Genomic DNA, 25,975 nt, shown 5'->3' with positions numbered 1-25,975 from the left:
ACCTCCCCGTCCTGTCTCCCTCTGGTGACCAACTTCCCCTTGAGCCCTCCATCTCAGTTCCCATTATGATGTCCCTCCTTCCTCTCTCCTCCACCCGCCTGAAGAGCCCCGGAGAGGGGAGCAGGTGGGGAGTGGGGTGACCCGGATCCGCGGTCACCCCCTCGCCCTGCCTGTCCCTCCCTCAGCTGCAGCAGGAGACCCGGGCATCCCGCTGCTGCCTCCTGCTGGTGTCGGAGGACAATCTCCAGCTTTCTTGCAAGGTGAGGGCCCAGGTCCACTGTAGAGCGGGGGCGGGGCTGGGCGAGGAACCCGGGTCTCCGAGGGAGAAATCCCTTGCCTTTCCTTTAACCGGCCCCCTGCACTCCGTAACCGGCCCCCTGCACTCCGTTCCTCAGGTCATCGGAGACAAAGTGCTCGGAGAAGAGGTCAGCTTTCCCGTGAGTCCCGCGTCTGTCTTCTCCTTGGAGTCTGCAGGGTCGGTTGAGGCCGGGTAGACACTCCTGGGATCTGCCTGGAGTATTTGGATCCTCTAGACTGTTGGAATCCGATGGAATTATCTGGATCTTGGGACGACTTAGAAATGCTGCAGGGATCACAACCTGTGATCAGCAGGCTCTATTAGGAAGAATCTCTTAGCATCAACAGAAAGGCTTACCTGGGACCTGTTCACTTTTGTTGGAGTATTTCTGGATATGGATCTGCTAGAATCTGTTGAGGAGAATCCTTGGAGTCTGCTTATCTCTCTCGTAGTTAGGGAAGACCCTAGAGTCCTTTATAGCGAATTCTGCCAGACTCCCCTCCATCTCTGCTCATCAATGCTGACCCCGTCCGCCATTTGGACTGACTGAAGGGTTCTTTGAAACTTCCAGACTTAAGGGTGGGGACAGGTTGAGATCCCCTGACCTGGGGAGTGCTGGGCCCTGACTCAGTCTCTCCTCACCCCCTAGTTGACAGGATGCCTGGGCCAGGTGGTGGAAGACAAGAAGTCCATCCAGCTGAAAGACCTCACCTCTGTAAGTCATGGCCTGGCTGACCCAGAGGGGAAAGAGGGACCCCACTGCCAGCCCCCAGAGCCAGGGTCTCTGTTACAGAGCAGCCTAGGAATGGGGCAGATGAGACCCGGGGACTTTCTACTGTCCCATCTCCATGACACAGAGCTTCCAGCCTTGCATAAGTCCCTTAGAACTGCTTGTTGCAAAATGTGATGGAGGGCTGGAGGAGAGAAGCATACTGCCCCCTGCTTCCCTGCCCTGACTTGCCTCCCCTTTGCAGGAGGATGTACAACAGCTGCAGAGCATGTTGGGCTGTGAGCTGCAGGCCATGCTCTGTGTCCCTGTCATCAGCCGGGCCACTGACCAGGTGGTGGCCTTGGCCTGCGCCTTCAACAAGCTAGAAGGAGACTTGTGAGTCTTTGTGGGATGATGCAGATCAGGAGATGTCGCTGAGAGGCTGGCTAGGGCTCCACTAGAGTAACAATGTGGGATGGGTACTGGGCAGGGGCTACTGTCTCAGCAGCACTGGGTTGAATAGTGTGTTAGTGCAAGAGAATGAAAGTCATGTTGAGGTCCAAGCTAGTTCCTCTTCTCTTCTCCCGCTTCCTGAAGTTTGGGTAATCTGCTCTTGGGGTATTGGGCTCCCTCCCTTGCCATCCCTGTTTTTGCATTACTGCTATAAACTGCTAGATGGAGGGGTGGGTGTGCTCTGGGTTGGATGAACCCTCTGGGACCCACAAAGCATCATCAACACAGTGGACAGTGGCTAAAGGGAATATGCTTGGGGACTGGGAAAAGCTGTGGATCTTTTGAGCCCCTGACAGGCAGCTATAAAAATGATACAAAAAAATCTCTTTTTTTGTGGGCAGGGCACAGTGGACAGGGAAGCAGGCTTGGAGGCTTAGTTGGGAAGCATATCTCAAGAACTGAGGACAAACCTGGGACCTAGAAATGGTGTCATAAATAAATTTCATATCCTACACCAACTCATAAACAGGCAGTAGGTGCCTGAATTTTATTGCAAATGGATCTTAGTTCACGGAGAAACAGTGCTGCGTCAGATGAGCCATTTCTGTCCTGGGTGCAGGTTCACACTGGGGCTGGCAGGATGAGCAGTTTGTGCTGCATCACATAGGTGGGGAGAAGTAGGCAGATGAGGGGCTGAGTCCTGATGCAAAGAGATGCTGATAGGATGCTGGCCTCTGGAGTCCAAGCAAACAGGCTGGGTTTCAGGGCCTGCAGCTCCTGCAGGAGGTGGACACTAGAGAGCCTGGGACTAGGTAGGTGTCAGAGCCCAGGCCTGAGGTCTGCTGGGGTAGGGTGGAGATACAGGAGTCCTAGGTCTGAGCTGCAGAACCTACCAGCATGGAACTGTGTTGACAGTTGGGTGGGCCTGGGGAAACGAAGATAGCGGCAAGGCAGAATCAGCTGAGGCAGGGAGAATGTGGGATTGGCGGCATTTGGAACTTGTGGGCATCCTAATGGTGGGAGAATTTATGCCATTCAGCAAACAAATATTGAGCACTTAATGTTGCCATCCCAGTGCTGACCAGATGGCCTTGGGAAGGCCTTTGGGGAAGGGAAGGTATAGTGAATGGGGGTCCAGCAGGGGCCATGACCTCTTGCTGCTGGCTGTGAGATTGGGTTCTAGGATGGCCCCAGAGCTGGAGGAGAGGTAGTATCAGCAGAAAATAAAGATAGGGGCTTGGTGGCAGCCTTGAGGCCCAGGGCAGGGGCAGGGCTATCTCTGGGTCCCACACATTTCAGGGAGTGAGTGTTGAGTGACTGCATGAGCCAGGGTGGGGCTCAGCTCAGTGCAGTGACTGCAGAGAAGCTTCCTGATACACAGCTAAGTAGCCAGAGAACAGGGGCTCCAGAAGCCCTTCAACTGTGAGTGGGATGGGGCTGGTGGCAAGGCCGGGGATAGGATACAGTGACGACATTAGCAAAGACCTCCAAAGTGTTTCCTCTGTACCAGGCTCTGCATTGGGCATGGGTGATATAGTCATGGCCCCATTTCATAAGACTCGAAGCTCATTTTCAGGGCATAGAGGGAAGAGAGTGAGAAGGGTATCCTAGGCTGAGGGAACAGTGTAGAAAAAAAGCATGAAGGTGTGAAAGAGCCCAAGGTTTTCTCAGAATGATGAGGATCTTTGTGTGGCTGAAGCTGAGAGATGTCCTGGGTTGAGGGGTGAGAGGTGGGTGGGGCTAGCTGAGGGACCACAAATGTAAGGAAGGTGTGCAGACAGACCCAGGGTTGTGGGGATGGGATCTAGATCTGAATCACTGGATGGCAAGCATGAGTGGGGGATGCCCCACCAGGGCGGAGCACCAAGGCCAGCCAAAAAGTGGGGAAGGGCTTGGGCAGGGACACCTCAGGGCAGCGTGATGTGGGCTAAGGCAGGCTCTTCCCATGACCCACACCATTGGTCCACCCAGCCCCATGCAGCTCCCCAGTGACAAATCATTTGGTGGCCAGACTGAATGACGTGAGCAGGATTTGGGGCTGATCTTGTCTCACCAGAGCTAGCTCCATGAGCAGGGCAAGCAGTCCTCTCCACAACACCACCCTAAGATTTCTGAAGGCACCGAATCAGGGCCAGCGGAGTCCAGGGAGAGTGGGGTAGTGACAGGAGCTGCACAAGATAGGGCAGTGCCACCGCCCCTCCCCAAGGCTGGAGGTGTGCCTGGGGAAGAGCAGAACACCAGCTTGAGCCCAGGCAATCTCTAGTCTGGGGGAGGAGACCCAGCTTTGGGCTGGGTAAATCCCAAATCAGAGAGGGGAGGTATGGCTCTGGTTTCAAGCATCTGAGGAGGACTGGAGCCCTCCCCTTGGGGAGCCCAAGTCTGCAGGGGCATGGGGGTGGGAAGCTGTTCCAAGGGCCTGTGCAGTGGTTATATAGTTGGCAGGTGGGTACCCCTGTGGGCTTCTGATGGAACAGAAGTAAGGAGAGTGGGGAGAGAAGCCAGTCTTCCCTTCCCTCCTGAGTGAGCCCACCCCCTCCTCCAGGTTCACCGACGAGGACGAGCAGGTGATCCAGCACTGCTTCCACTACACCAGCACCGTGCTCACCAGCACCCTGGCCTTCCAGAAGGAACAGAAACTCAAGTGTGAGTGCCAGGTGAGTGACCTGCCTTTAGCCTCTCTCGGGCACCGACTCGCCCAGTTTTCAGCCCCCGAGAACCATTCAGAAGGGAAATGCCCATGTCTTTCTGGACTGGTGGCAGCCCTTCCCCAGGTGGCTCCGTAACCTCATAACTTTAAGGCTTGCAGTTGCTCAGGACCCGCGCCACTGCCCGCAGGCACTGTATGTGATCGCCCTCTAGTGGTCAATATGGGCACTACAGCAACACCTAGGCAGCTAGAGCTGGCGTGAAGGCGGCTGAGACACTCAGGAGACTCCTCACCTGTACCGGGGCTATTCCCTCACTCCTTCACTTAGTAGCCAAATGATACAATTAGACACTGACAGTTTCTGGCTTGTCCGGTGAGCCCTAGGGAAGGAAGGAGAAGACCCGGGTGCTGTTGGAGGCAGGGGATTGGATAGGGTGACCCCTGCACCCCGACCCCCCTATGATCTCCATTTCCTTCATTCCAGGCTCTTCTCCAAGTGGCAAAGAACCTCTTCACCCACCTGGGTGAGTGCACTGTTCTCTCTGCCTGGCTGTGTGTGGGCATGGGGGCTGGCATTTGCAGAGGAGAGGCGGGAGGTCTTGGCAGCCTGATCTCACCCTGCCTGGTCTTCTCCCTCCCCCAGATGACGTCTCTGTCCTGCTCCAGGAGATCATCACGGAGGCCAGAAACCTCAGCAACGCAGAGATGTGAGTGACTCTACCCAGGGGACAGGGCGAGAGAGGCTGCGGCCTTCAGTTCCCATCATCTCCTTTCCTGCCCCACCCACTTCCCCTTCTCTGCCTTCTGCGGGACTTCATCACCTTTTGAGGGATCCTTTATTTAATGTCTGTCTCCCTCACTAGACTGTAGGCTCCAATACAGCAGGAACAGGGCTGGCTTTGGATCCTCAGCTCCTATCACAGTGCCTGGCACATAGTAGGTGCTTCCAAAAAAAAAACACTTGAATGGACACGTTTCTGGAGCCAGCCAGCCCTGAGCAGAGTGTCTTACCTTGGAGCACTCCTCCCAGGCCTCGGAAATCCGGCCTTTGCCTCCTTATGGGAAGTGAGGGCGATCAGAGCGGGTTGTCAGGCCCCAGAGGACCAAACCCCTCCCTCCACAGCTGCTCTGTGTTCCTGCTGGATCAGAATGAGCTGGTGGCCAAGGTGTTCGACGGGGGCGTGGTGGATGATGAGGTGAGCGGGTGTGGAGGGAGTATGTGGCCCTAGGGGTGTCCGGGAGTCCGCCGGCGGCGCTGGGGAGCGGCCTGACGTTTAACAGTCCCCTCTGTGGCCGGGTCACTAACTTCTTCCTCTCGACTCCATCCCTGCCCCGGCAGAGCTATGAGATCCGCATCCCGGCCGATCAGGGCATCGCGGGACACGTGGCGACCACGGGCCAGATCCTGAACATCCCTGACGCATATGCCCATCCGCTTTTCTACCGCGGCGTGGACGACAGCACCGGCTTCCGCACGCGCAACATCCTCTGCTTCCCCATCAAGAACGAGAACCAGGGTGCGCGTGGCGGCCCGGGCGGAGGGGCGGGGCTGGGGCGGGGCCTGCGCCGGGCGGGGCGGGTCCGAGCGAGCGGGGGTGGCAACACTTCCCCACCGCTTCCGGCGTCCCGGAGCATAAGGGAGTCGGGTTCCATGCCTGGGACGTAACCTGCGGAAACTGCGAGGGCAGGTCCCGGCCGGATCTCTCCCTCCAACCGATCCCTCCCTCCACCGGTGGTTCCTTGCCCCTCTCCCTTCCCCAGAGGTCATCGGTGTGGCCGAGCTGGTGAACAAGATCAATGGGCCGTGGTTCAGCAAGTTCGACGAGGACCTGGCGACGGCCTTCTCCATCTACTGCGGCATCAGCATCGCCCATGTGAGGGCGGGGGTGGGAGTGGGGTGTGGGGTGATAGGGGGCGGGGCCCACGAAGGACCCTCGGTTCTCCTCCTCCGACTGGCTCTCCTTGTGGGTTGATCCCTTGGTCTGGCACTCAGTCCCGCCGCTGGGGTGCAGCCTTCAGGACACGCTGGCCACCTCTGGGCTCAGTTTCCCATCTAAAAATTGGGGATACGATTTCCTGCCCTGTCCACTCAGCCTCCTGGGACCATGAGAAACTCCCGTTGTCAAAACCTCCTCTCTTCGCTGGCAGCAGTCTCAACCCAAGCCGAGTGCTTTTTTGGAAGTGCTGGGTCTCGGTGTCCAGGTCTGCTGGCGCTCTAGCCTGGGAATCCAGCCCCAAGGTCCCTGACATGATCCCCTCCTTGCTTCTCCTTCCCTGCCATGGGCCTTGGGCTCCATCACTGAAGCCTGGATCAGGTGTGGGGGAGTGCAAAGGGTCAGACCAAATGCTGGGAGAACTTGATGAGGAGGAACCGGCGCGGGGGTCTGGATGAAAGTGGGGGTGGGGTCTTTACTGTGGAGTGGAGCTTGAAGGTTTTGACTGAGGCCAGAATGGGACAGGAAGTGGGGTGTCTTTTTGACCACTTCGTCCCAGTCCGGGCATTGCTAAGTTTTCACAGCCACCTTCCTTGAGCCCCATCTTTCCCTCTTTCCCCTAGTCTCTCCTATACAAAAAAGTGAATGAGGCTCAGTATCGCAGCCACCTGGCCAATGAGATGATGATGTACCACATGAAGGTGAGGCTTGCAGAGACCTCTGTTCCTCCTCCCAGATTCCTCAGGGACCCAGGGCCAGGCAGGGCTTCTTGATCGATCTCTACTGAGGATGAGAGGATAGGCCCAGAGCCACAGCAGGCCTTCTGCCCTCCTTAGGGGCAGCTCCCGCCCCTGCTTAGAGACCTTTCCACCAAGCTGCTTCTGAGCTCAGTCCCAATGCTGGAAGTAGCCAGAGGAACCAGCCCAGGGAATAATTGATTCAGCCAGGTATTCCCCATGTTCAGGGAATAATTCCCATCTTGGGAATTACTGAGGGCTAGGAAGCTCACCCAGGACCTGTCACCATGGCTTCCCTAGGTACAATGCCCATGCAGCCCTGGGCAGTCTTAATTGCTGATAATCTATCCCATTCCCTACCCTGGGTCACAAAAGCTGGCTTAGTTCCATGTATATGGTAGTCGCTGTTCATTTGGACATTTCCTCTCACCTGTGTCCAAACCAGAGAGGCCCAGACCTTGTGAGCTGGATCAAAACTGTAGTAGGAAGAGTTAAGGTTAGAGAGTAGAAAGGTCTCCACAAAAGGAGGACTGCTACAGTTACTGTGTATGAAACGCTGCCATGGTTGGGGGTGTCATGAAGCGGTGTTGTCGATCTTTGCCAAGGTTTGGCTGTTACAGATAAAGGGTGGTCACCTGCAGGGAGGCGCGCGGGGTGGGCTGCAGAGCTGTGAGGGGAGGGTGGTGATTTCCTGCCCAGTTACAGTCCACAGCGTGGTGGCCCAACTGTGGTACATTCTGGGTGACAGATCTCCCACCTGCCATGGTTATTTGAGGATGAAGACACCGGATGGGGTGAAGGCTGTCTTCTAATGCTCTGGCTGGTCTCCTCCAGGTCTCCGACGATGAGTATACCAAACTTCTCCATGATGGGATCCAGCCTGTGGCTGCCATTGACTCCAATTTTGCAAGTTTCACCTATACCCCTCGTTCCCTGCCAGAGGATGACACGTCCATGGTGAGTTGCTCTCCTCCACTTGACTGGCCAGGCCGAAGGTATGTAGACAGAGGCTTAAGTTAAATGTGCATCAAGAACTTCCTGGGAAGACAGAGTCATCAAGGAAGGCTGTGGAGGGTCCCTCAGAGATGGAGGGGCATGTAGTCTGCCATCATGAGGTCATGGGGCCTGCCCAGGGGCTAGAGGCTGGACTGGATGATCCCAAGGGCTGCTCTTGGACCAACCATGCCCAGGGCATGTGACCTCAGGGTTTGCATCCCTCCCAACCCTGTTTTTCTAACATTTTGTGTGGGCTTGGTTTCAAGAGTTCTTAGTTCTTAGATCTCTAAAAATGCATAGCTCCGAGAATGGTTGCTTCAACTATTTTGTGGTTCTCTAGTTTAGATGTAAGTTTCTAAGACTCCAGATTTTGAGTGTGGAGCTTAAAGAAGGGCCCAGGCGAGGGCCCCATCTTGATACTGGCAGCCCCTCTGATACCTCCCTCTGCCCTCTCCAGGCCATCCTGAGCATGCTGCAGGACATGAATTTCATCAACAACTACAAAATTGACTGCCCGACCCTGGCCCGGTTCGTGCGCACACAGACAGCCCCAGTCTTCGCCTTCCTCTTTCCTCTACTGTCACATCCGTTGCCCCCAGCATTCTGGAGAGGATCTCTCTAAGGATGACTGGAGAGACCCAGTCTTATGGGGGTGGGGAGGATCCATGAGTGACAAGCAATTCCTAGACACTGAACTGTCAATAAAGGCAAGAAATGAGTCAAGGCAGAGCCTGGAGGCGAGGCCAAGAGTGCGTAACCAGAGGTTTAAGTTAGATGTGCATAGGAAGTTCCTGCTAAGACAGAGTCATCAAGGAAGGCTGTGGAGGGTCCCTCAGGGATGGAGGGGACATATAGTTTGCCATCATGGGGCCGTGATGGAGGAGACAGGCTGAGGCACCTCTGCTGCCCTCTTCCCTCCCCCAGGTTCTGTTTGATGGTGAAGAAGGGCTACCGGGATCCCCCCTACCACAACTGGATGCACGCCTTTTCTGTCTCCCACTTCTGCTACCTGCTCTACAAGAACCTGGAGCTCACCAACTACCTCGAGTGAGTGGCTGCATCTCCCCCACATCTGGCAGCCACTGAGGTCCCCTTCCCTGGGACAGGGAAGCACCCCCTGTGTGTCAGGCACTTTACACGCACTGCCTCATGGGATCTTCTTAGCCCCAGGGGACTAGAGGGGAAGGCTGCGAGCCCCATCTTCCAGGAGGAGCTTGCTCACAGCCAAGCAGCCAGTGAAGACTGAGCCTGATTTAAACCCGGGTCTGCTGGGCTTCAAACCAGTGCTTCTTTCCAGGAAGGGAACCCAGGTGTTCCAACCTCCTGTCCCAGTGGCTCCTGGGCATGTCATCTCCTGTCTGTCCTCTTGGGGATTTGGGGAGGGAACTGTGGGTTGACCTCTTTTTTTTCTCCTTTCTGCCTCTTAACCAGGGACATCGAGATCTTTGCCTTGTTTATTTCCTGCATGTGTCATGACCTGGACCACAGAGGCACAAACAACTCTTTCCAGGTGGCCTCGGTGAGACCCTGCCCTGCTCACAGTGGGGACCCTCCATGGGGTGTCTGGGAGTCTCATCCTCTCCCAGCCTGAAGATGGGTGGGAGCAAGTGAGACCAGGAGCCAGGTTTAGACACAGGAGGAGCTTCCCCCAGGGTTTGCCCCTGGCTCTGAGATAGGGAGGAGGGGAGAAAGGTGAAGGGCAGGACACTGCTCAGCCTAAAGCAGTGGCACTTGGATCTGGATGTGAGGAGTGACCACAGTTTTCCTGGGCTTTTCCAGAAATCTGTGCTGGCTGCGCTCTACAGCTCTGAGGGCTCCGTCATGGAGGTATCACTCTTCTGTCCCAACCCCGTCCTTCTTCCCCTTTAAGGCCAGTGACTTGCAAAGTTATGACCCAGCTCCTCCTAGTCCCAAACCATGCTCTCCAGACAGGCTGCGAGAGCTGCAGCCACACCTAGGACATGTCTAGCTCATTTTCCTGGAGTGGGCTTGGAAGGGTGCAGGTGCGGATGATAGCAAGGATTTGTGTTCAGCGCGTTTCCTTTTGGCTGCCTGGGAACACCCTGTTCAGCCCCTTCCTGCCAAGCTTGGGATGGGCTCCACTCCCATCACTTAGCGTCACCTTAGATTGTTTGGTTTGGGTCTGCCTACCTCTGCGTGCACAAGGTCTGAGCCATTTCTGAGTTCCCTGCACTTGGCACAGGGCTTGGCACAAAGTAGGAGACACATTTCCAAGGTCACCTTGCCTCATGCTGCTTCCCACAACACCCCTCCAGAGGCTGCCCCTGCTTGCACACCCCCAGAGACGAGGCTTTCTGTCTCTCTCCCAGGAGGCCTGGTGGCAGTGCTGGTTCTGCCCTCTGCCCCCCTGGGATAAGCTGCTCCTTTTCTGAGTGACAGCCCTTCAGCATCCAGAAACGGGGGCCTTGCCCTTGTCTCATCACTGCCTCTCGTTGTCAGCAAACAAATGTGTTCTGCATGATTTAGTGTCTAGGACTCCAAAGGATCATTTCAAAAATGTTCCAGCTTTCAGGGACCCCAGAGCTTACCTTGTTGGGTCCCTGCATGTGACAGCTGAGGAGTCTGAGGCTCAGAGTGGTCTAGGGATTCGCCCTGGGTCACACAGAGGGTTGAAACAGAGCTCAGAAAGGGAACTGGGGCCCCTGACTCCCCTTTTCTGACTGGTCTGCTGACCTGGGGGCTGGAGCTGGACCAGGCCCTGCTTCCTCTCTTGGGGTCAGTGGTGAGGGAGCCCATCTTCCCCAGCCGGGCCCCCATCACTCCTCTCCCCCCAGAGGCACCACTTTGCTCAGGCCATCGCCATCCTCAACACCCACGGCTGCAACATCTTTGATCATTTCTCCCGGAAGGTGATGGGGTCGGGGGTTGGGGTGGGGATTGAGGGGGAGCTGGGAGCTGGCTGGAGGTGGGAGAAGGAGCCAAGGAGTGGAGGCTCACTGGGATGGGCAAATGGGTGGGATTGTCCAGTAGGAAGGCATGACACCCCTGTCCTCGCCTCAGGACTATCAGCGCATGCTGGATCTGATGCGGGACATCATCTTGGCCACAGACCTGGCCCACCATCTCCGCATCTTCAAGGACCTCCAGAAGATGGCTCAGGGTGACTGCTGTTAGCCCCAGTCCTTGGGGCTGGGGAGGAACAACCAGGGGAAGGATTTGCCAGGGGAGCATTCCCAGGGTGCACACCCATCCCCTGCAGCATCAACCCTTCTCTGGCTGCATGGCCGCCCCCAGGCAGACCCAGCACTGGCCCCTTGGCTCCCATCAAGAGTGCCCAATTCCCTGGACCACTCTGGGTTGGGCCCTGGGAGCCTTGTCCTCAGAAGGGCAAAGAGGCTGGGCCCCACTCCTTGACCCCATCCTCCTCTCAACAGTGGGCTATGACCGAAACAACAAGCAGCACCACAGACTCCTCCTCTGCCTCCTCATGACCTCCTGTGACCTCTCTGACCAGACCAAGGGCTGGAAGACCACGAGAAAGATCGCGGTAGGTGTAGTCCTCCCTGGAAGGCACAGGCTGCCCACCCTGCCCAGCTTTGGGTGCCCCCTGCGCCTGAATACCCTCTCTCTGCTCAGCTCAGCCTGGCTGTGTTCTGGGGAGACAAAAACCTAGACCATCTCAGGGTGACAAATGGAGACTCAGAGAGGGCAACAGACCTAGCAAGTCAGTGGCTGGTGGAAGGTGGGCCCCAACCCAGCCACTCCCTGCCTGAGGCCATCCCACTGCCAAGCTGGGGCTGGTGGGGACAGCTCCCGAGCTGGGACTGAATCCCTGAGCCTCAGCTTTCTCTCCTGGGAACGGGCTGTCAGAGGAGCTTGGGTGGATGTATCCTACATAGAGGATGTGATGAGAGTGTTGGCCTTTCAGGAGCTGATCTACAAAGAATTCTTCTCCCAGGGAGACCTGGTATGTGTGGAGTGACCCCAGGATGTCCAGGTTGGGGGAGGGTTCCTGGCCTGGGACAGGGAGGGCTTGAACTAGCCTGACCCTGGTACCCGATGGAGGAATGAGAGAGACAGGCCTGACGACTCGATGCCTGTAGGAGAAGGCCATGGGCAACAGGCCGATGGAGATGATGGACCGGGAGAAGGCCTATATCCCTGAGCTGCAAATCAGCTTCATGGAGCACATTGCAATGCCCATCTACAAGTGAGTGAGCTCATGGGGACAAGCTGCACTCTGCACAGACAGGGTAGGCTGGAGTGGGGACATCACAGCAAACACAGGTGCTGAGATTGGCCTGGCCCAGCTCCAACTGATTCATCCCCTTGCCTCTGGGCACAACTGTCTCCTACTGTGCCCCTCAATGGGTCCTTCACTTCATCCTTGGTACCCCGTGGAAAGAGACCATCATGCTTTCCTAGGTGTCCTCCTCTGTCTCACATTCTTGTGGAAGTTCTTGTTTTTTTTGAGATGGAGTCTTACTCTGTTGCCCAGGCTGGAGTGCAATGGCACGATCTTGGCTCACTGCAACCTCCCCTTCCTGGGTTCAAGCGATTCTCCTGCCTCAGCCACCCAAGTAGCTGGGATTACAGGCATGTACCACCACGCCCAGCTAATTTTGTATTTTTAGTAGAGATGGGGTTTCACCATGTTGGTCAGGCTGGTCTTGAACTCCTGACTTCAGGTGATATACACACCTCGGCATCCCCGAGTGTTGGGATTACAGGCGTGAGCTACCGTACCTGGCCCTTGTGGAAGTTGTATTTGTTGTGTAGCGCTAGTCTTTCTTGCTGCCCATGGTCTGATTTCTGGCCTCTCGCCCTCTGCCCCCATGCACCCACAGGCTGTTGCAGGACCTGTTCCCCAAAGCAGCAGAGCTGTACGAGCGCGTGGCCTCCAACCGTGAGCACTGGACCAAGGTGTCCCACAAGTTCACCATCCGCGGCCTCCCAAGTAACAACTCGCTGGACTTCCTGGATGAGGAGTACGAGGTGCCTGATCTGGATGGCACTAGGGCCCCCATCAATGGCTGCTGCAGCCTTGATGCTGAGTGATCCCCTCCAGGGACACTTCCCTGCCCAGGCCACCTCCCATAGCCCTCCACTGGTCTGGCCAGATGCACTGGGAACAGAGCCACGGGTCCTGGGTCCTAGACCAGGACTTCCTGTGTGACCCTGGACAAGTACTACCTTCCTGGGCCTCAGCTTTCTCGTCTGTATAATGGAAGCAAGACTTCCAGCCTCACGGAGACTTTGTAATTTGTTCTCTGAGAGCACAGGGGTGACCAATGAGCAGTGGGCCCTGCTCTGCGCCTCTGACCACACCTTGGCAAGTCTTTTCCAAGCCATTCTTTGTCTGAGCAGCTTGATGGTTTCTCCTTGCCCCATTCCTGCCCCACCAGATCTTTGCTCCTTTCCCTTGGAGGACTCCCACCCTTTGAGGTCTCCAGGATCCTCATGGAAGGGGAAGGTGAGACATCTGAGTGAGCAGAGTGTGGCATCTTGGAAACAGTCCTTAGTTCTGTGGGAGGATTAGAAACAGCCGTGGGGCGAAGGCCCCCTGAGGACCACTACTATACTGATGGTGGGATTGGGACCTGGGGGATACAGGGGCCCCAGGAGGAAGCCGCCGGAGGGGCAGCTCAGTGCTCTGCAGAGAGGGGCCTCGGGGAGAAGCAGGATGGGATTGATGGACAGGAGGGATCCCCGCACTGGGAGACAGTCCCAGGTATGAATGAGCCAGCCATGCTTCCTCCTGCCTGTGTGACGCTGGGCGAGTCTCTTCCCCTGTCTGGGCCAAACAGGGAGGGGGTAGGACAATCCATGCTCTAAGATCCATTTTAGATCAATGTCTAAAATAGCTCTGTCTCTCTGTGGAGTCCCAGCAGAGGCTATGGAATGTTTCTGCAACCCTAAGGCACAGAGAGCCCAACCCTGAGTCTCTCAGAGGCCCCCTGAGTGTACCCCTTGGCCTGAGCCCCTTCCCCATTCCTGCAGCCAGTGAGAGACCTGGCCTCAGCCCTGGCAGGGCTCTCTCTTCAAGGCCATATCCACCTGTGCCCTGGGGCTTGGGAGACCCCATAGGGCCAGGACTCTTGGGTCAGCCCAGCCACTGGCTTCTCTCTTTTTCTCCGTTTCATTCTGTGTGCGTTGTGGGGTGGGGGAGGGGGTCCACCTGCCTTACCTTTCTGAGTTGCCTTTAGAGAGATGCGTTTTTCTAGGACTCTGTGCAACTGTCGAATATGGTCCCGTGGGCTGACCGCTTTGTACATGAGAATAAATCTATTTCTTTCTACCAGTCCTCCCCCATGGGGCTGTTTGCAGACTTTGTGCTTGGGGTGGGTGGAGGGGGGAATAGAACTGGGAGAGGCAAATGCCCTTTGGAACTCCATGGCTTCCAGAGTCCTCCACCCTTGGTGCCTAGCCCCTCTTCTGGGGAAGTCATAGACCTGTTGGGGTACTCCCTGGGCCAGATCGTGGAGGCTAATGGGTGGGTAGCAGATGAGAAGGCCTGGCCATGGAGCAGTGATGGGACATGTTGATTGGCAGAGATTGTAGAATAGAGGGAAAACAGAGGTTGAGGCAAGCAGGCAGGCTACCTGGAGGAGGTAGCCTGGAGCTTGTCCTAGACCCTCCCAGTGCTGGCCTGCCCTGGTCATGAGTGCCCATACAGCGAGGGCCTGGGCCTCTGAACTCTGTTTCTAGCTGCAGTGATGCCTGGCTGTGTCCCAGGAAGTCCCACATCCCAGTTGCTCTGAGTCCTGCCGAAGGGCCACCCCTGAGTCAGACTCCACACCAGATCTAGCCCCGGATTGTGTCTGAGGAGTTGTGTCTGTTCCTCTGCATGAGAGTGTTTACTTCCGCCCAGTCCAAGATGGGCAGACTACAGGTTGGGGCCACGGGGAGGCTCTGCCTGGCACAGTCTCCAGGCCCTGTCCCCGACTTGCCTACCCCGCTCTGAGCTCCTCTCCCTGTTCATCTCTTCCTGGTCAGTAAAGGTTGTTGTGTTAAGAGGGTGGGCACTGGGGTCTCCTTTCTTGGTGGGAGCAGGAAGGAGATGGACAGGGCCATCCTGTGACCATCAGCCATTGCCAGCTTTGCCTTTGGGACCACAGAGCCCATCTGCTTCCTCTGCATCTCCCCCTGCCCCACTAGCCTGTCTGGGTTTGGAATCTGCTCCTCTGGCTGAATGGTCTCCAGGTTTCCAGCTTCCCTTAGCATCATGGGGCTCCAGGCTCCTCCCATTCCCAGCTCCTGCTGTGGGCTCCCCAAGTCTGTCTCTATCCTCTCACAGCTCAGGGCCCAGGCTTGGCCAGTGGGTCCCCAGGTGGGGGTGGGAGTGGTCAGTTCATGGCCCACGGCCAATAAGAGATAGCTATTCTAATAGTGCCTGGCTTACCCCAGGGTCACTGTGGGCTGATGTAGCTGCTCTTCTGCCTGACCCCTGGCCCTGAGTGTGTGTGCGTGTTCCTCTTCCACAACTCTTCAGGCAAAGGGGACCTTGACCCTGCATCTGCTGTCTGTCCCCAGCCCAGCCCTCCTTTGAGGCTCATGCTGTGACACATCCCTGTTTTTCACCAAATGGAGGGAACAACCACAGATATTTCCTCGTACATGCAGGACCCTGTGCTAGGGCCAAGGGCTTTGTCTTTGTCCTGGTCTGGAAAGTCTCACAGTTTGATTGGAGAGATAGATCTAAACTCAGATGCTGGCCATGACAACGCTGTGGGGTGCCCAGCCATGGGGCTCCAGGCAAGATCATAACCCTGAGAACAACAATGAGGTTTGAAAGATGAGCAGATGTTGTTTATAGGCAAAAGGGGACAGGCACTCCTGGTAGAAGAAACTGCTTTTGCAAAGGCCCCGAGAACGGAAGGGACTGGCAGGTGGAGGAGCTGAGAGATGGAGGAGGACGCAAGGCCAGATCCTGAAGGGCTTTAAATGCCAGGTTGTGGAGTTTGGCTTTATTCTGTGGGCAGTGGAGAACCAGAGAAAGGTTTTCAGTAGGAGAGTGACTCAGAAGTGCATTTTAGAAAGATCCCCCTGGAGAGCAGGGAAGTGACTGCAAAGGGAGAGGGTACAGGGATTATTCTACGGGTGATGTGCTGTGCCCTGGGCTGGGCGAGGAGAGGAATTCAAGTGATGCTAGGTTGGCAGAACATGGTGACCAGTGGGTCGGGGGATGCAGAGGGAGGACTTGGAGGGGCCCTGGGAGGTGAGGTCTATGCCAGTCCATGAAGAGCTATGGGGGCTCTGCTCAGCATCACCCTCACCCACAACAGGTATTGGGTGGAGCCTCTGGCAGGGGTGAGCTCCCTGCAAAGGTGAGCAAAACAGCTATCTGAGGATGCCCAGGGAGGAGAGGCGGGAGGAAGGGAGAGAGGATAGATGGGAGGAGGCTCTGCACAGAGCCTGAGGACAGCCCTCACCAGGTTACAGAACACAAGGCTTGACCCCATTGGCTTCCTGTAGCTGTCCTGCCCTCCCAACTTAATGGTTTCATTTTGCATTTTATTTAAATTTCACAATGATTCTAGCAGATACTATTAGTCTATTCTGCAGCCAAATTGTCTAAGGTTTGGAGAGGTTAAGTAATGCACCAAGGTTAGGATTTGAGCCCTACCTGTCTGATTCCCCTCGAAGGGCTGTCTGATTCCTTTCTCCTCCTCTGGGATAGAGGAGGGAGACTCAGAAGGACGGGGTCTCCACCTTCAGTCTTTGCAAGACTATTGTAGAGCATTGGGATGGTGAGCACAAAGTGGGTTGAGGCCCCAGAGAAAGAGCTGAGAGCTGGGATCAACTGTGTGTGTGCGTGTGTGTGTCTGTGTGTGTGTGAGTGTGTGTGCTTGTGTGTGTCTGTGTGTGTCTGTGTGTGTGTCTGTGTGTGTGTGCGTGTGTGTGTCTGTGTGTGTGTGTGAGTGTGTGTGTGAGTGTGTGTGTCTGTGTGTGTGTGAGAGTGTGTGTGTGTGCGTGTGTGTGTCTGTGTGTGTGTGTGCGTGTGTGTGTGTGTCTGTGTCTGTGTGTGTGTGCGTGTGTGTGTCTGTGTGTCTGTGTGTGTGTGAGTGTGTGTGTGTGAGTGTGTGTGTCTGTGTGTGTGTGAGTTGGAGTAGGGGGCAGGGAGAAAGGAGTGGGGTGGTGGTGGCTTGTAGTGCAGCTCATGGCCACCAGGTGGTGTCCAGCCCTCGCTGTCCTCACCTCCCCAGAGGTCAGAGAAGGATATGGGGGTGGGGGGGGGGGGCGGGGGGCGGTGGTTGGTAGTCTCACTCCTGTCCATTCACCTACAGGTTGAGTATCCCTTATCCAAAATGCTTGGGGCCAGAAGTGTCTCAGATTTAAGATTTTTTTTGGATTTTAGAGTATTTGCATATACATAATGAGATATCTTGGGAATGAGACCCCAAGCTAAACAGGAAATTCATTTATGTTTTATATACACACAGCCTGAAGCAGTTTTATACAATATTTTAAATAATTTTATGCATGAAACAAAGTTTGTGCACATTGAAGCAAGTGTGGAATTTTCCACTTGTGGCATTATGTCGGTGCTAAAAAATGTTTTAGATTTTGGAGCATTTTGGATCTCAGAACTTTGCATTAGGAATTGAGGACTAAGTCTGATATTTTGTCTTACCCAAATTCCTACCTAAGAGGTCTAGGAAGTCAGGCCCTACAAACCACACATTCTCATCAGATGGGTTTTATTTGACCCTATATGTTGTGATTTACTTTTCAATCAGACTCTGGCATAACATTATGAGACAAGGAAAAAAATATTTAACCCCAAAATATATTTCCTTGCCATACCTTGAAATTGCCCTGCAAAGTCTCTTGTGGGAAAAATCCACATTCTATAGCAATTCCCCTTCCGCCTTTGTTTTCCTTCCTTTCTTTCCAGATCCAGGAGATAATCAACTAAGGAAGAGCCAGGCACCCTTTTAAGTCCGATAAGAAACAATTTACAACTTGCTCTGTCTGAAGTTTGCTATCTGAGAGCTTCCTCTGCACAATAAAACTTGGTCTCTATAATCCTTTATCTTTAAACTGAACATTCCTTTCTATCGATCCCAGGTCTTTAGACAAACTCAAACAATTGTCAACCAGAAAATGTTTAAATTTACCTATAGCCTGGAACCCCCCCGCTTTGAGTTGTTCTGCCTTTCTGAACCAAATCAATGTATTTCTTAAATGTATTTGATTGATGTCTCATATCTTCCTAAAATATATAAAACCAAGCTGTACCCCGACCACCTTGGGCACATATTCTCAGGACCTCCTGAGGGCTGTGTCACAGGCCACGGTCACTCATATTTGGCTCAGAATAAATCTCTTAAAATATTTTACAGGCTGGGTGCAGTGGCTCATGCCTGTAATCCCAACACTTTGGGAGGCCGAGGCGGGTGGATCACATGAGGTCAGGAGTTCAAGACCAGCCTGACTAACATGACGAAAACCCAGTCTCTACTAAAAAATACAAAAATTAGTTGAGTGTGGTGGCAGGTGCCTGTAATTGCAGCTACTCGGGAGGCTGAGGCAGGGAGGATTGCTTGAACCCAGGAGGTGGAGGTTGCAGTGAGCCGAGATCGCGCCACTACACTCCAGCCTGGGCGACAGAGTGAGATTCCATCTAAAGAAAAAAAAATTTTTTTTTACAGAGTTTGACTCTCCATCAACAGAATCCTGCACCTATATGACCCTCTCACACTCACAAACACAGAGGCATTCTCATGCTGACACATGCACACACACACATGCTCATTCTTTGACACACAGGCACGTTTACCTGCAGACTCCATACAGCCTATACCCTGTACAGTATACACCCATACAGACTCCACAGGGAAAATGGAAACTGTTTCTTGGAGGCCTCCAGCCTGTATAGCTGTTCTCTGAACAGAACTGAGGCCCATCAGTTCTACGTTAGTGAGATCCCTGGAGGTGGTACCTGCCTGATGAGCAGTCTCCCTCTGCAGAACGGTCCCTGGGAAGGCAGAGCCAGCCTTGCGTGTGAACAGGGATAGGCAGAAATGATGCTTCCCTCACCCCTTCTCTGTGCAGGAAATAACTACTAGAGAGCATTGCAAGGCTTGGTGCTGTGCTGGTGAGGGCGGACGGTCACGACAGGGAGTGAACCCAGGCCATGAAGGGGGCTTCCTGGAGGAGGGTGAGGTGAGGCAGATCTTGGAGTTTGGATGAGGAGGACGGGAAAGGACTTGAGGACATTGCAGATAGACCAGGAAAGCAGGCTGGGAGGTGAGGAGGTGCAGGAGGCTGTGCTTCTCGGGGCTCAGTCTCCTTGAGACGGGTGGGACTGAGGGGGTGGATTGGTTGGGGGTGTGCTGAGGAAGGATGGTGAGTAGATGCTATTTTCGTAACCTTGGTTGCAGTCTCTTGGGAGGGTGCCAGGTCCAGGCAGGTGAAGGAGTTGAAGGTCTGCTCCGAGCAGGAGCTAAGCCCTCCCCCTCTAGTCTTAGTTTTTCTGTCCATAAACTGGGATGATGAACCCCGCTGGAGGTGATGAGGGTCGGGGGCAGAGCAGAGCAGCCATTATGCTCAAGACAGGCTCTGGACTGCACCTGGGGAGAGAAGGGAGAATCAGGGTTGGGGCGGGAATGAAGGAAGGGGCATGGGAAATCAGGGGAGGAGGCAGCATGGGTGGTGTGGGAGGATCAAGGATGTCAGGGCAGGCCTCTTACCTGACTGAGGTTTGCACTCCTGAGTTCCCTGTCCTGAAACACAAAGCACGAGCTGTCCCCACACAGCGAATCCCTGCTCTTCAGCACTCTTTGCAATCCCTCTGGGCTTTCCTTTCTATCCTGGCAGGATGAGCATTGGGATTCCTCACTGGTCTTAGTTTTCCTGTCCATTAACTGGAAGGATGAGCCCACTGGAGGCTTTCAGGATGCAGAAGATGTTCTGAGAGGAAGGCTGCCCTGTGTCTGGGCAGCTGTGTGGGAATGAAGTCTGATAGACGGCACAGCCAGATTGTTCTCTGAGGGAATACCAAGATCAGTCCATACAGGAAGCAAAGCACAACATCAAGTTTGGGGACTGGTGGGTCAGATGTGAGAATGGGAGGTGTGGCAACGTCCTGCCAAGATGGCTGCCACTCTCAATCCCTAAATCACCCCTGGGAGAACTACAGAACTGATTGGGATGCATAGGATTCTAGGAAAAGACAACGGTGTTATAGCCCAATGAGTTCTTCTTGCCTGCTGCCCAGAAAGACCAATGCACTGGGAGCAGCAGGAGCTGCAGCAAAGAAAGAGTTTAATAATTGCAGGGCCAGCCAAGGACAGGAGATGTTTCTCAAATCTGCCTTCCTGAGAATTTGGAGGCTAGGGTTTATTAAGTATAGTTTGATGGGCAGGGGACTAGGAAATGGGGAATGCTGATTGGTTGGGTTGAAGAAGAAATCACAGGGGGTTGAAGCTGTCTTCTTGCACTGAGTCAGTTCCTGGGTGGGGGTCACAGGACTGGTTGAGTCAGTTTCCTGATGTAGGTTACTGGTCTGGGTGGTAACATCTGGTTCCTCAGAATGCAAGGTCTAAAAAATATCTCAAATACCAGTCTTAGGTTTTACAATAGTGGTGTTATCTATAGGAGCAACTGGGGAGGTTACAAATCTTGTGACCTTTGGCTTCATAACTTCTAAGCCATAATTCTAAACTTATGGACAATTTGTTAGTTTTATAAAGTTTTATAAAGTCAGTTTTGGTCCCCTTGCAAAAAGGGGGTTAGTTTCAGGAAGAGGCTATCATCATTTGTTGTTGTTGTTGTTGTTGTTGTTGTTGTTGTTGTTGTTGTTTGAGACGGAGTCTTGCTCTGTCGCCCAGGCTGGAGTGCAGTGGCACGATCTCGGCTCACTGCAAGCTCTGTATCCCAGGTTCATGCCATTCTCCTGCCTCAGCCTCCTGAGTAGCTGGGACTACAGGTGCCCGCCACCACGCCCAGCTAATTTTTTGTATTTTTAGCAGAAACGGGGTTTCACTGTGTTAGCCAGGATGGTCTCAATCTCCTGACCTCATGATCTGCCCGCCTCGGCCTCCCAAAGTGCTGGGATTACAGGTGTCAGCCACCACACCCGGCCTCATTTTTGTTTTAAAATTAAACTGTAAACTAAATTCCTCCCATAGTTAGCTTGGCCTGTGCCCAGGAATGAGCAGACGATGTGCTTGTGAGGTTAGAAGGAAGATGCAGTCAGCTGTGACAGATTTCTCTCACTATCATTCTCAGTTTCTCACTTAATTTTTCCACGGCAGCCTGGGGTGCACTGGGAGCAGGGAGAGATAAAAGTGAGAACTGGGTTGGAGAGGAGTGCTTGGACAGTCACTGCCTCCCGTTTCACCTGTGCACAAACTCCTGATGTGAGTTGATTCAGTGAGGAGGGGCCAGCCAGGTCCCCGTGGGCATCACCCTAGCACTTTCTCTCCCCAGTCCCTAGGATGGGTGGCTCACAATCCAGGGAGATGCCTAGGGCTGCTTCTCTTCTAGATATTCCAGTCAGAGGAGGCTCCAGCAGAAGGGAGTGTCCAGCTGTGGCTGTGGGGTGCCTGGGCCTCGCATCCTGTCCTCGCCTTGGTCAGGACCCAGCACAGATTAGGATGCTGCCTTCAGCTCATCCCCAGCACATATTACCAGTCTGAGTCACGCTGCCCTGAGGAAAACATTGGTCCACAGGTCAAAAGAATATAACTAAAAGAAAGAAAACAGGCCAGGCGCTGTGGCTCACTCCTGTAATCCCAGCACTTTGGGAGGCCGAGGTAGGCGGATCACGAGGTCAGGAGATCGAGACCACCCTGGCTAACACGATGAAACCCCATCTCTACTAAAAATACAAAAAAAAATTAACTGGATGTGGTGGCGGGTGCCTGTAGTCCCTGCTACTCAGGAGGCTGAGGCGGGAGAATGGTGTGAACCCAGGAGGCGGAGCTTGCAGCAAGCAGAGATGGTGCCACTGCACTCCAGCCTAGGCGACAGAGTGAGACTCTGTCTAAAAAAAAAAAAGAAAGAAAAAAGAAAGAAAACCAAACAACACACACAAATCAGGCAGACTTTAACAGATGGGCCCAGAATGTAAAATAAATGCTTTAAATTTCCCTAAAGAGATAAGGGAAGATATTAGCAACATGAAGTAAGAACAAGAAATCATTCAAAAAGAACCATTTGAGACCAGCCTGGGCAACATAGCAAGACCCTGTCTCTCAAAAAAAAATTACCCAAATTAGTTGGGTGTGGTAGTATACACCTGTAGTCCCAGCTCCTCAGTAGGTTGAGGTGGGAGGATCGCTTGAGCCCAGGAGGTCGAGACTGCAGTGAGCCATGATTGTGCCACTGCACTCAAGCCTGGGTAACAGAACAAGATCCTGTCTCCAAAAATACAAAACAAAAAAACAAACAAAAAAGAGCCAAGTAGAAGTATCAGGGATGAAAAGATTATAGTTGGAATAAAGAAGGGAAGAGATGAGAAGAGCAGGGAGGATTCAACTGAAGAGAGAAATAGTGAACTTTGAGGATCAGCTGGACAAACTCTTGATAAAGGCAGTTGGAAAGGGATCAAGAAATAGAAGGTATACGAGAAAATAAAATATAAGAGATGTGGAGGATAGAAGTAGAAATGCCAACATCCAGGCAATAGATATCCCAGATGAAAGGATAAACAAATTGGAGGAAATATTTGTGGAGTGGACATAAATATACTATATTAAAAAATTGAAAGACCTAAAATTTAAAGGAATCTGAGAGTGTCAATCATGGGAGATAAGGGCAAACTTCCAACCAGATGCATTATTTCATAAATTTAACACTACCAATGCAAAGAGAAAATTCCAAAAACTTCCAGAGAGAAAATGCAGGTCACCTAAAAAGGAGAATGAACCAGGTTGTCATCAGAGTTCCTAACAGTGTTCACTGCTGGTTGGAATGGATAAAGATAGGACAGTCAAAGACTGTATATACATATCCCCTACATGCAACAGAGAATATACAATTTTCTGCACATACAGAGTATTTGAAAAATTGACCATCTGTTACAGGGATCTGCAATCCCCAGGCCATGGACCAGTCCCAGTCCCTGGCCTGATAGGAACCAGGCCATACAGCAGGAGGGGAGTGGCAGGCAAGCAAGCGAAGCTTCATCTGTATTTACAGCCTCTCTCCATTGCTCGTTAATATTACCGCCTGAGCTCCATCTCCTGTCGGATCAACAGCGGCATTAGATTCTCATAGGAATGCAAACCCTATTGCAAACTGGGCATGCGAGCGATCTAAGTTGCACACTCCTTATGAGAAGCTAATGCCTGATGATCTGTCACTGTCTCCCATCATCCCTAGGTGGAACTGTCTAGTTGTAGGAAAACAAGCTCAGGGCTCCCGCTGATTCTACATTCTGGCGAGTTGTGTAATTATTTCATTATACATTACAATGTAATAATAATAGAAATAAAGTGCACAATAAATGTAATGCGCTTGAATCATCCTGAAACCATCCCCCACTCCTGGTCCGTGGAAAAATTGTCTTCCACAAAACCAATCCCTGGTGCCAAAATGGTTGGGGACCACTGATCTATGAGACCCCACAGAAGCCTAAAGATCCAAAGGATCAACATGACATAATGTTTTCTGACCATAATATAATAAACATAGATATTAATGGACATTAATCACAAAAGAATGGTTAAAATGTCCATATATCTGGAAGTGATGTAGTATGTTATTAAACTACTCTTAGGTTAAAAAGAAAACTATAAAGGAAATGATGAAATACTTAGAACTAGATTGTAAAAACAAATCTTCACTACATACAGTATCAACGTTTATCGAATAGCCAAAACAGTACTTGGTGAAATGTATATCTTTAAATTCATTTATTGGGAAACAGAACACTAAAAATGAACTAAGCATTCAACGTAAGAGGCTGGATAAAAGACAGCAAAAGAGCAAAAAGAGGAAAATTAAAATGGGGCAGAAATAAATAACCCAGAGAACATCAACAACAGCAATTAGAGATTCCCCAAACCAAAAGCTGGTTCTTTTAAAAGATTAGTAAGACTGACCTCTGATAAGACTGATCATAAAAAAAGAAAGATGTAGACATACTAAGTATAGAACAAAAGACAGACAATATTTACAGATACCAGAGGGGTTAAAAACATTAAAAAATAGTATCATTAAAAATTACAATTTAAAAGGCCGGGTGCGGTGGCTCACGCCTGTAATCCCAGCACTTTGGGAGGCCGAGGCGGGCGGATCACGAGCTCAGGAGATCGAGACCATCCTGGCTAACACGATGAAACCCCGTCTCTACTAAAAATACAAAAAATTAGCCGGGCGTGGTGGGGGGAGCCTGTAGTCCCAGCTACTCGGGAGGCTGAGGCAGGAGAATGGCGTGAACCCAGGAGGCGGAGCTTGCAGTGAGCTGAGATCGGGCCAATGCACTCCAGCCTGGGCGACAGAGCGAGACTCCATCTCAAAAAAAAAAATTACAATTTAAAAACTTGGATGAAATGGATACATTTCTAGAAAAATATAAAATTCACACGATATAGGATTTGAATAGGTCAATGTATGTTAAAGGAATGAAATGGCAGTTAAAAACCTCCTCTCAAAGAAACTCATTTTCCAGATAGCTTTACAGATAAGTTCACTAAACTTTAAAAGTTTGAGAAGTGTCTGGTTTATATAAGTTATTCCAGAAAACAAAGCAAAGCTCCCCAGTTCATTTTATGATGTTAACCTGTTCTTGATTTTCAAACCAGATAACGCAAAATAAGATAATGCAAGATTAGTTCCGTTTCATCTAGGAGTTTAGAGCAAAAATCCTATATGTAAAATGCTAGCTAACCAGATGCAAATTAATATTTTAAAATGCATCATAATCAGATAGAAATTTTTTTCTAAGGGATGCAAGGATGGTTTCCCCTCAGAAAACCTATCCATATAATTCACAGTATTAACAGACTTATGGAGAAAATTATAGGATTATTTCAATTGGTGTAGAAAAGAGTATTTGATAAAATTGATACCTATTTGTGATTTAAAATAATTCAACGAACTGGGATTATATGGGAAATTAACTGGGAAGAGGTAATATTCCAAAACTCTCCAGTTAAGATTTTAGTCAATGGAGGAATTTTGATGTATTTCCTCTGTGAATAGAAATAAGACAGGGATGCCCATTATCACCAATCCTGTTGCACCTAGTACTAGAGGTCCCGGCCAATGCTTTAATGAAAGGAAAAGAAATAGGTGTACATTTTGGAAGGGAACCGATTAAAGTGTCTTTTTTCACAGATGATACAATTGTCTATCTAGAAGCAAATAGAATCAATAGACAAACCATTAGAACTAATAGGAGAGTTTATCAGTATTTCTGGAAATAAGATGAAAATTAATGCCATTTCTCTACAACAACCAGAACCAATTGGAAAATGTGACTCAAAAATAGTATGCCACTCACAAAAGCAATAAAAATAATAAAGCATCTTAGAAATTAATTTAGCTAAGAATAAAAATGCTATCTTTGGGACAATATCTAAACATCTGATAAGAAAAGGAGATTATTTGAATAATGAAGGATTCCATGCTCTGGATAAAATGACTTGATATTACTACAAGTTAATTCTCTTAATGTAGCAGAACAAACCACAGACAAAAACCCTCAGACACCGAGTTAAAGAAGGAGGGGCTTTATTCAGCCGGGAGCTTCGGCAAGACTCATGTCTCCAAAATCTGAGCTCCCCAAGTGAGCAATTCCTGTCCCTTTTAAGGGCTTACAATTCTAAGGGGGTCCGCAAAAGAGGGTCATGATTGATTGAGCAAGCAGGGGGTACGTGACTGGGGGTTGCATGCACTGGTAATCAGAATGGAACAGAACAGGACAGGGATTTTCACAGTGCTTTTCCATACAATGTCTGGAATTTATAGATAACATAACCAGTTAGGTCAGGGGTCGATCTTTAACCAGGCCTCAGGTGTGGCACCAGGCCGTCTGCCTGTGGATTTCATTTCTGCCTTTTAGTTTTTACTTCTTCTTTCTTTGGAGGCAGAAACTGGGCATAAGACAATATGAGGGGTGGTCTCCTCCCTTACTAAAAGTAATTTAGATATTTAATACAATCCCTATACAAATTCCTGCTGGTTTCTTGAGCAACACAATAAACTCCTATTAAGTATATATGAAAAAAAAAATCTGAATAGCAAGATAAATTTGAAAAGTGAAAGTAAAGAAGAATATGATTT

At 51.7% G+C, this 25,975-nt stretch overlaps 1 protein-coding gene and 1 long non-coding RNA gene across 9 annotated transcripts in view; one reads left to right on the top strand and one right to left on the bottom strand.

Annotated features, from left to right (window-relative positions):
- Nucleotides 1–14,036, top strand: part of PDE2A (phosphodiesterase 2A) — a 99,892-nt gene extending 85,856 nt beyond the window's left edge. For 3 of the 7 annotated variants that reach the window (XM_054525996.2, XM_054525999.2, XM_024255368.3), the window contains 22 exons: nucleotides 186–260; nucleotides 396–437; nucleotides 948–1,013; nucleotides 1,273–1,403; nucleotides 4,003–4,114; nucleotides 4,592–4,631; nucleotides 4,751–4,814; nucleotides 5,231–5,303; nucleotides 5,447–5,624; nucleotides 5,869–5,981; nucleotides 6,665–6,742; nucleotides 7,613–7,735; nucleotides 8,232–8,302; nucleotides 8,699–8,821; nucleotides 9,206–9,293; nucleotides 9,554–9,601; nucleotides 10,570–10,644; nucleotides 10,796–10,895; nucleotides 11,170–11,282; nucleotides 11,664–11,702; nucleotides 11,839–11,945; nucleotides 12,583–14,036. In XM_054525996.2, coding sequence (XP_054381971.1) covers nucleotides 186–260; nucleotides 396–437; nucleotides 948–1,013; nucleotides 1,273–1,403; nucleotides 4,003–4,114; nucleotides 4,592–4,631; nucleotides 4,751–4,814; nucleotides 5,231–5,303; nucleotides 5,447–5,624; nucleotides 5,869–5,981; nucleotides 6,665–6,742; nucleotides 7,613–7,735; nucleotides 8,232–8,302; nucleotides 8,699–8,821; nucleotides 9,206–9,293; nucleotides 9,554–9,601; nucleotides 10,570–10,644; nucleotides 10,796–10,895; nucleotides 11,170–11,282; nucleotides 11,664–11,702; nucleotides 11,839–11,945; nucleotides 12,583–12,793 — 2,070 coding nt within the window. In that variant the 3' untranslated portion in view covers nucleotides 12,794–14,036. The remainder of the gene's footprint in view (nucleotides 1–185; nucleotides 261–395; nucleotides 438–947; nucleotides 1,014–1,272; nucleotides 1,404–4,002; nucleotides 4,115–4,591; nucleotides 4,632–4,750; nucleotides 4,815–5,230; nucleotides 5,304–5,446; nucleotides 5,625–5,868; nucleotides 5,982–6,664; nucleotides 6,743–7,612; nucleotides 7,736–8,231; nucleotides 8,303–8,698; nucleotides 8,822–9,205; nucleotides 9,294–9,553; nucleotides 9,602–10,569; nucleotides 10,645–10,795; nucleotides 10,896–11,169; nucleotides 11,283–11,663; nucleotides 11,703–11,838; nucleotides 11,946–12,582) is intronic. The other 4 variants (XM_054526000.2, XM_054525997.2, XM_063728190.1 and 1 more) reach the window with 4 other exon arrangements.
- LOC129048932 (uncharacterized) lies at nucleotides 1,980–5,621 on the bottom strand. Of its 2 annotated transcripts, XR_008511637.1 has the most exons (4): nucleotides 5,119–5,621; nucleotides 4,401–4,487; nucleotides 3,514–3,679; nucleotides 1,980–2,385 (listed from the first exon to the last, which is right to left on the bottom strand). It is a non-coding gene; the product is annotated as an uncharacterized LOC129048932 (long non-coding RNA). The 2 variants fall into 2 exon arrangements; XR_008511638.1 differs by lacking the exon at nucleotides 3,514–3,679 and having other exon boundaries at nucleotides 5,119–5,620.
- Nucleotides 14,037–25,975: the final 11,939 nt, after the last annotated feature.

This window comes from Pongo abelii, chromosome 9, assembly GCF_028885655.2.
Source record: "Pongo abelii isolate AG06213 chromosome 9, NHGRI_mPonAbe1-v2.0_pri, whole genome shotgun sequence".
NCBI lineage: Eukaryota > Metazoa > Chordata > Mammalia > Primates > Hominidae > Pongo > Pongo abelii.
Note: the sequence above shows the minus strand (reverse complement) of the source record. Positions and strands in the feature narration are given on the sequence as shown.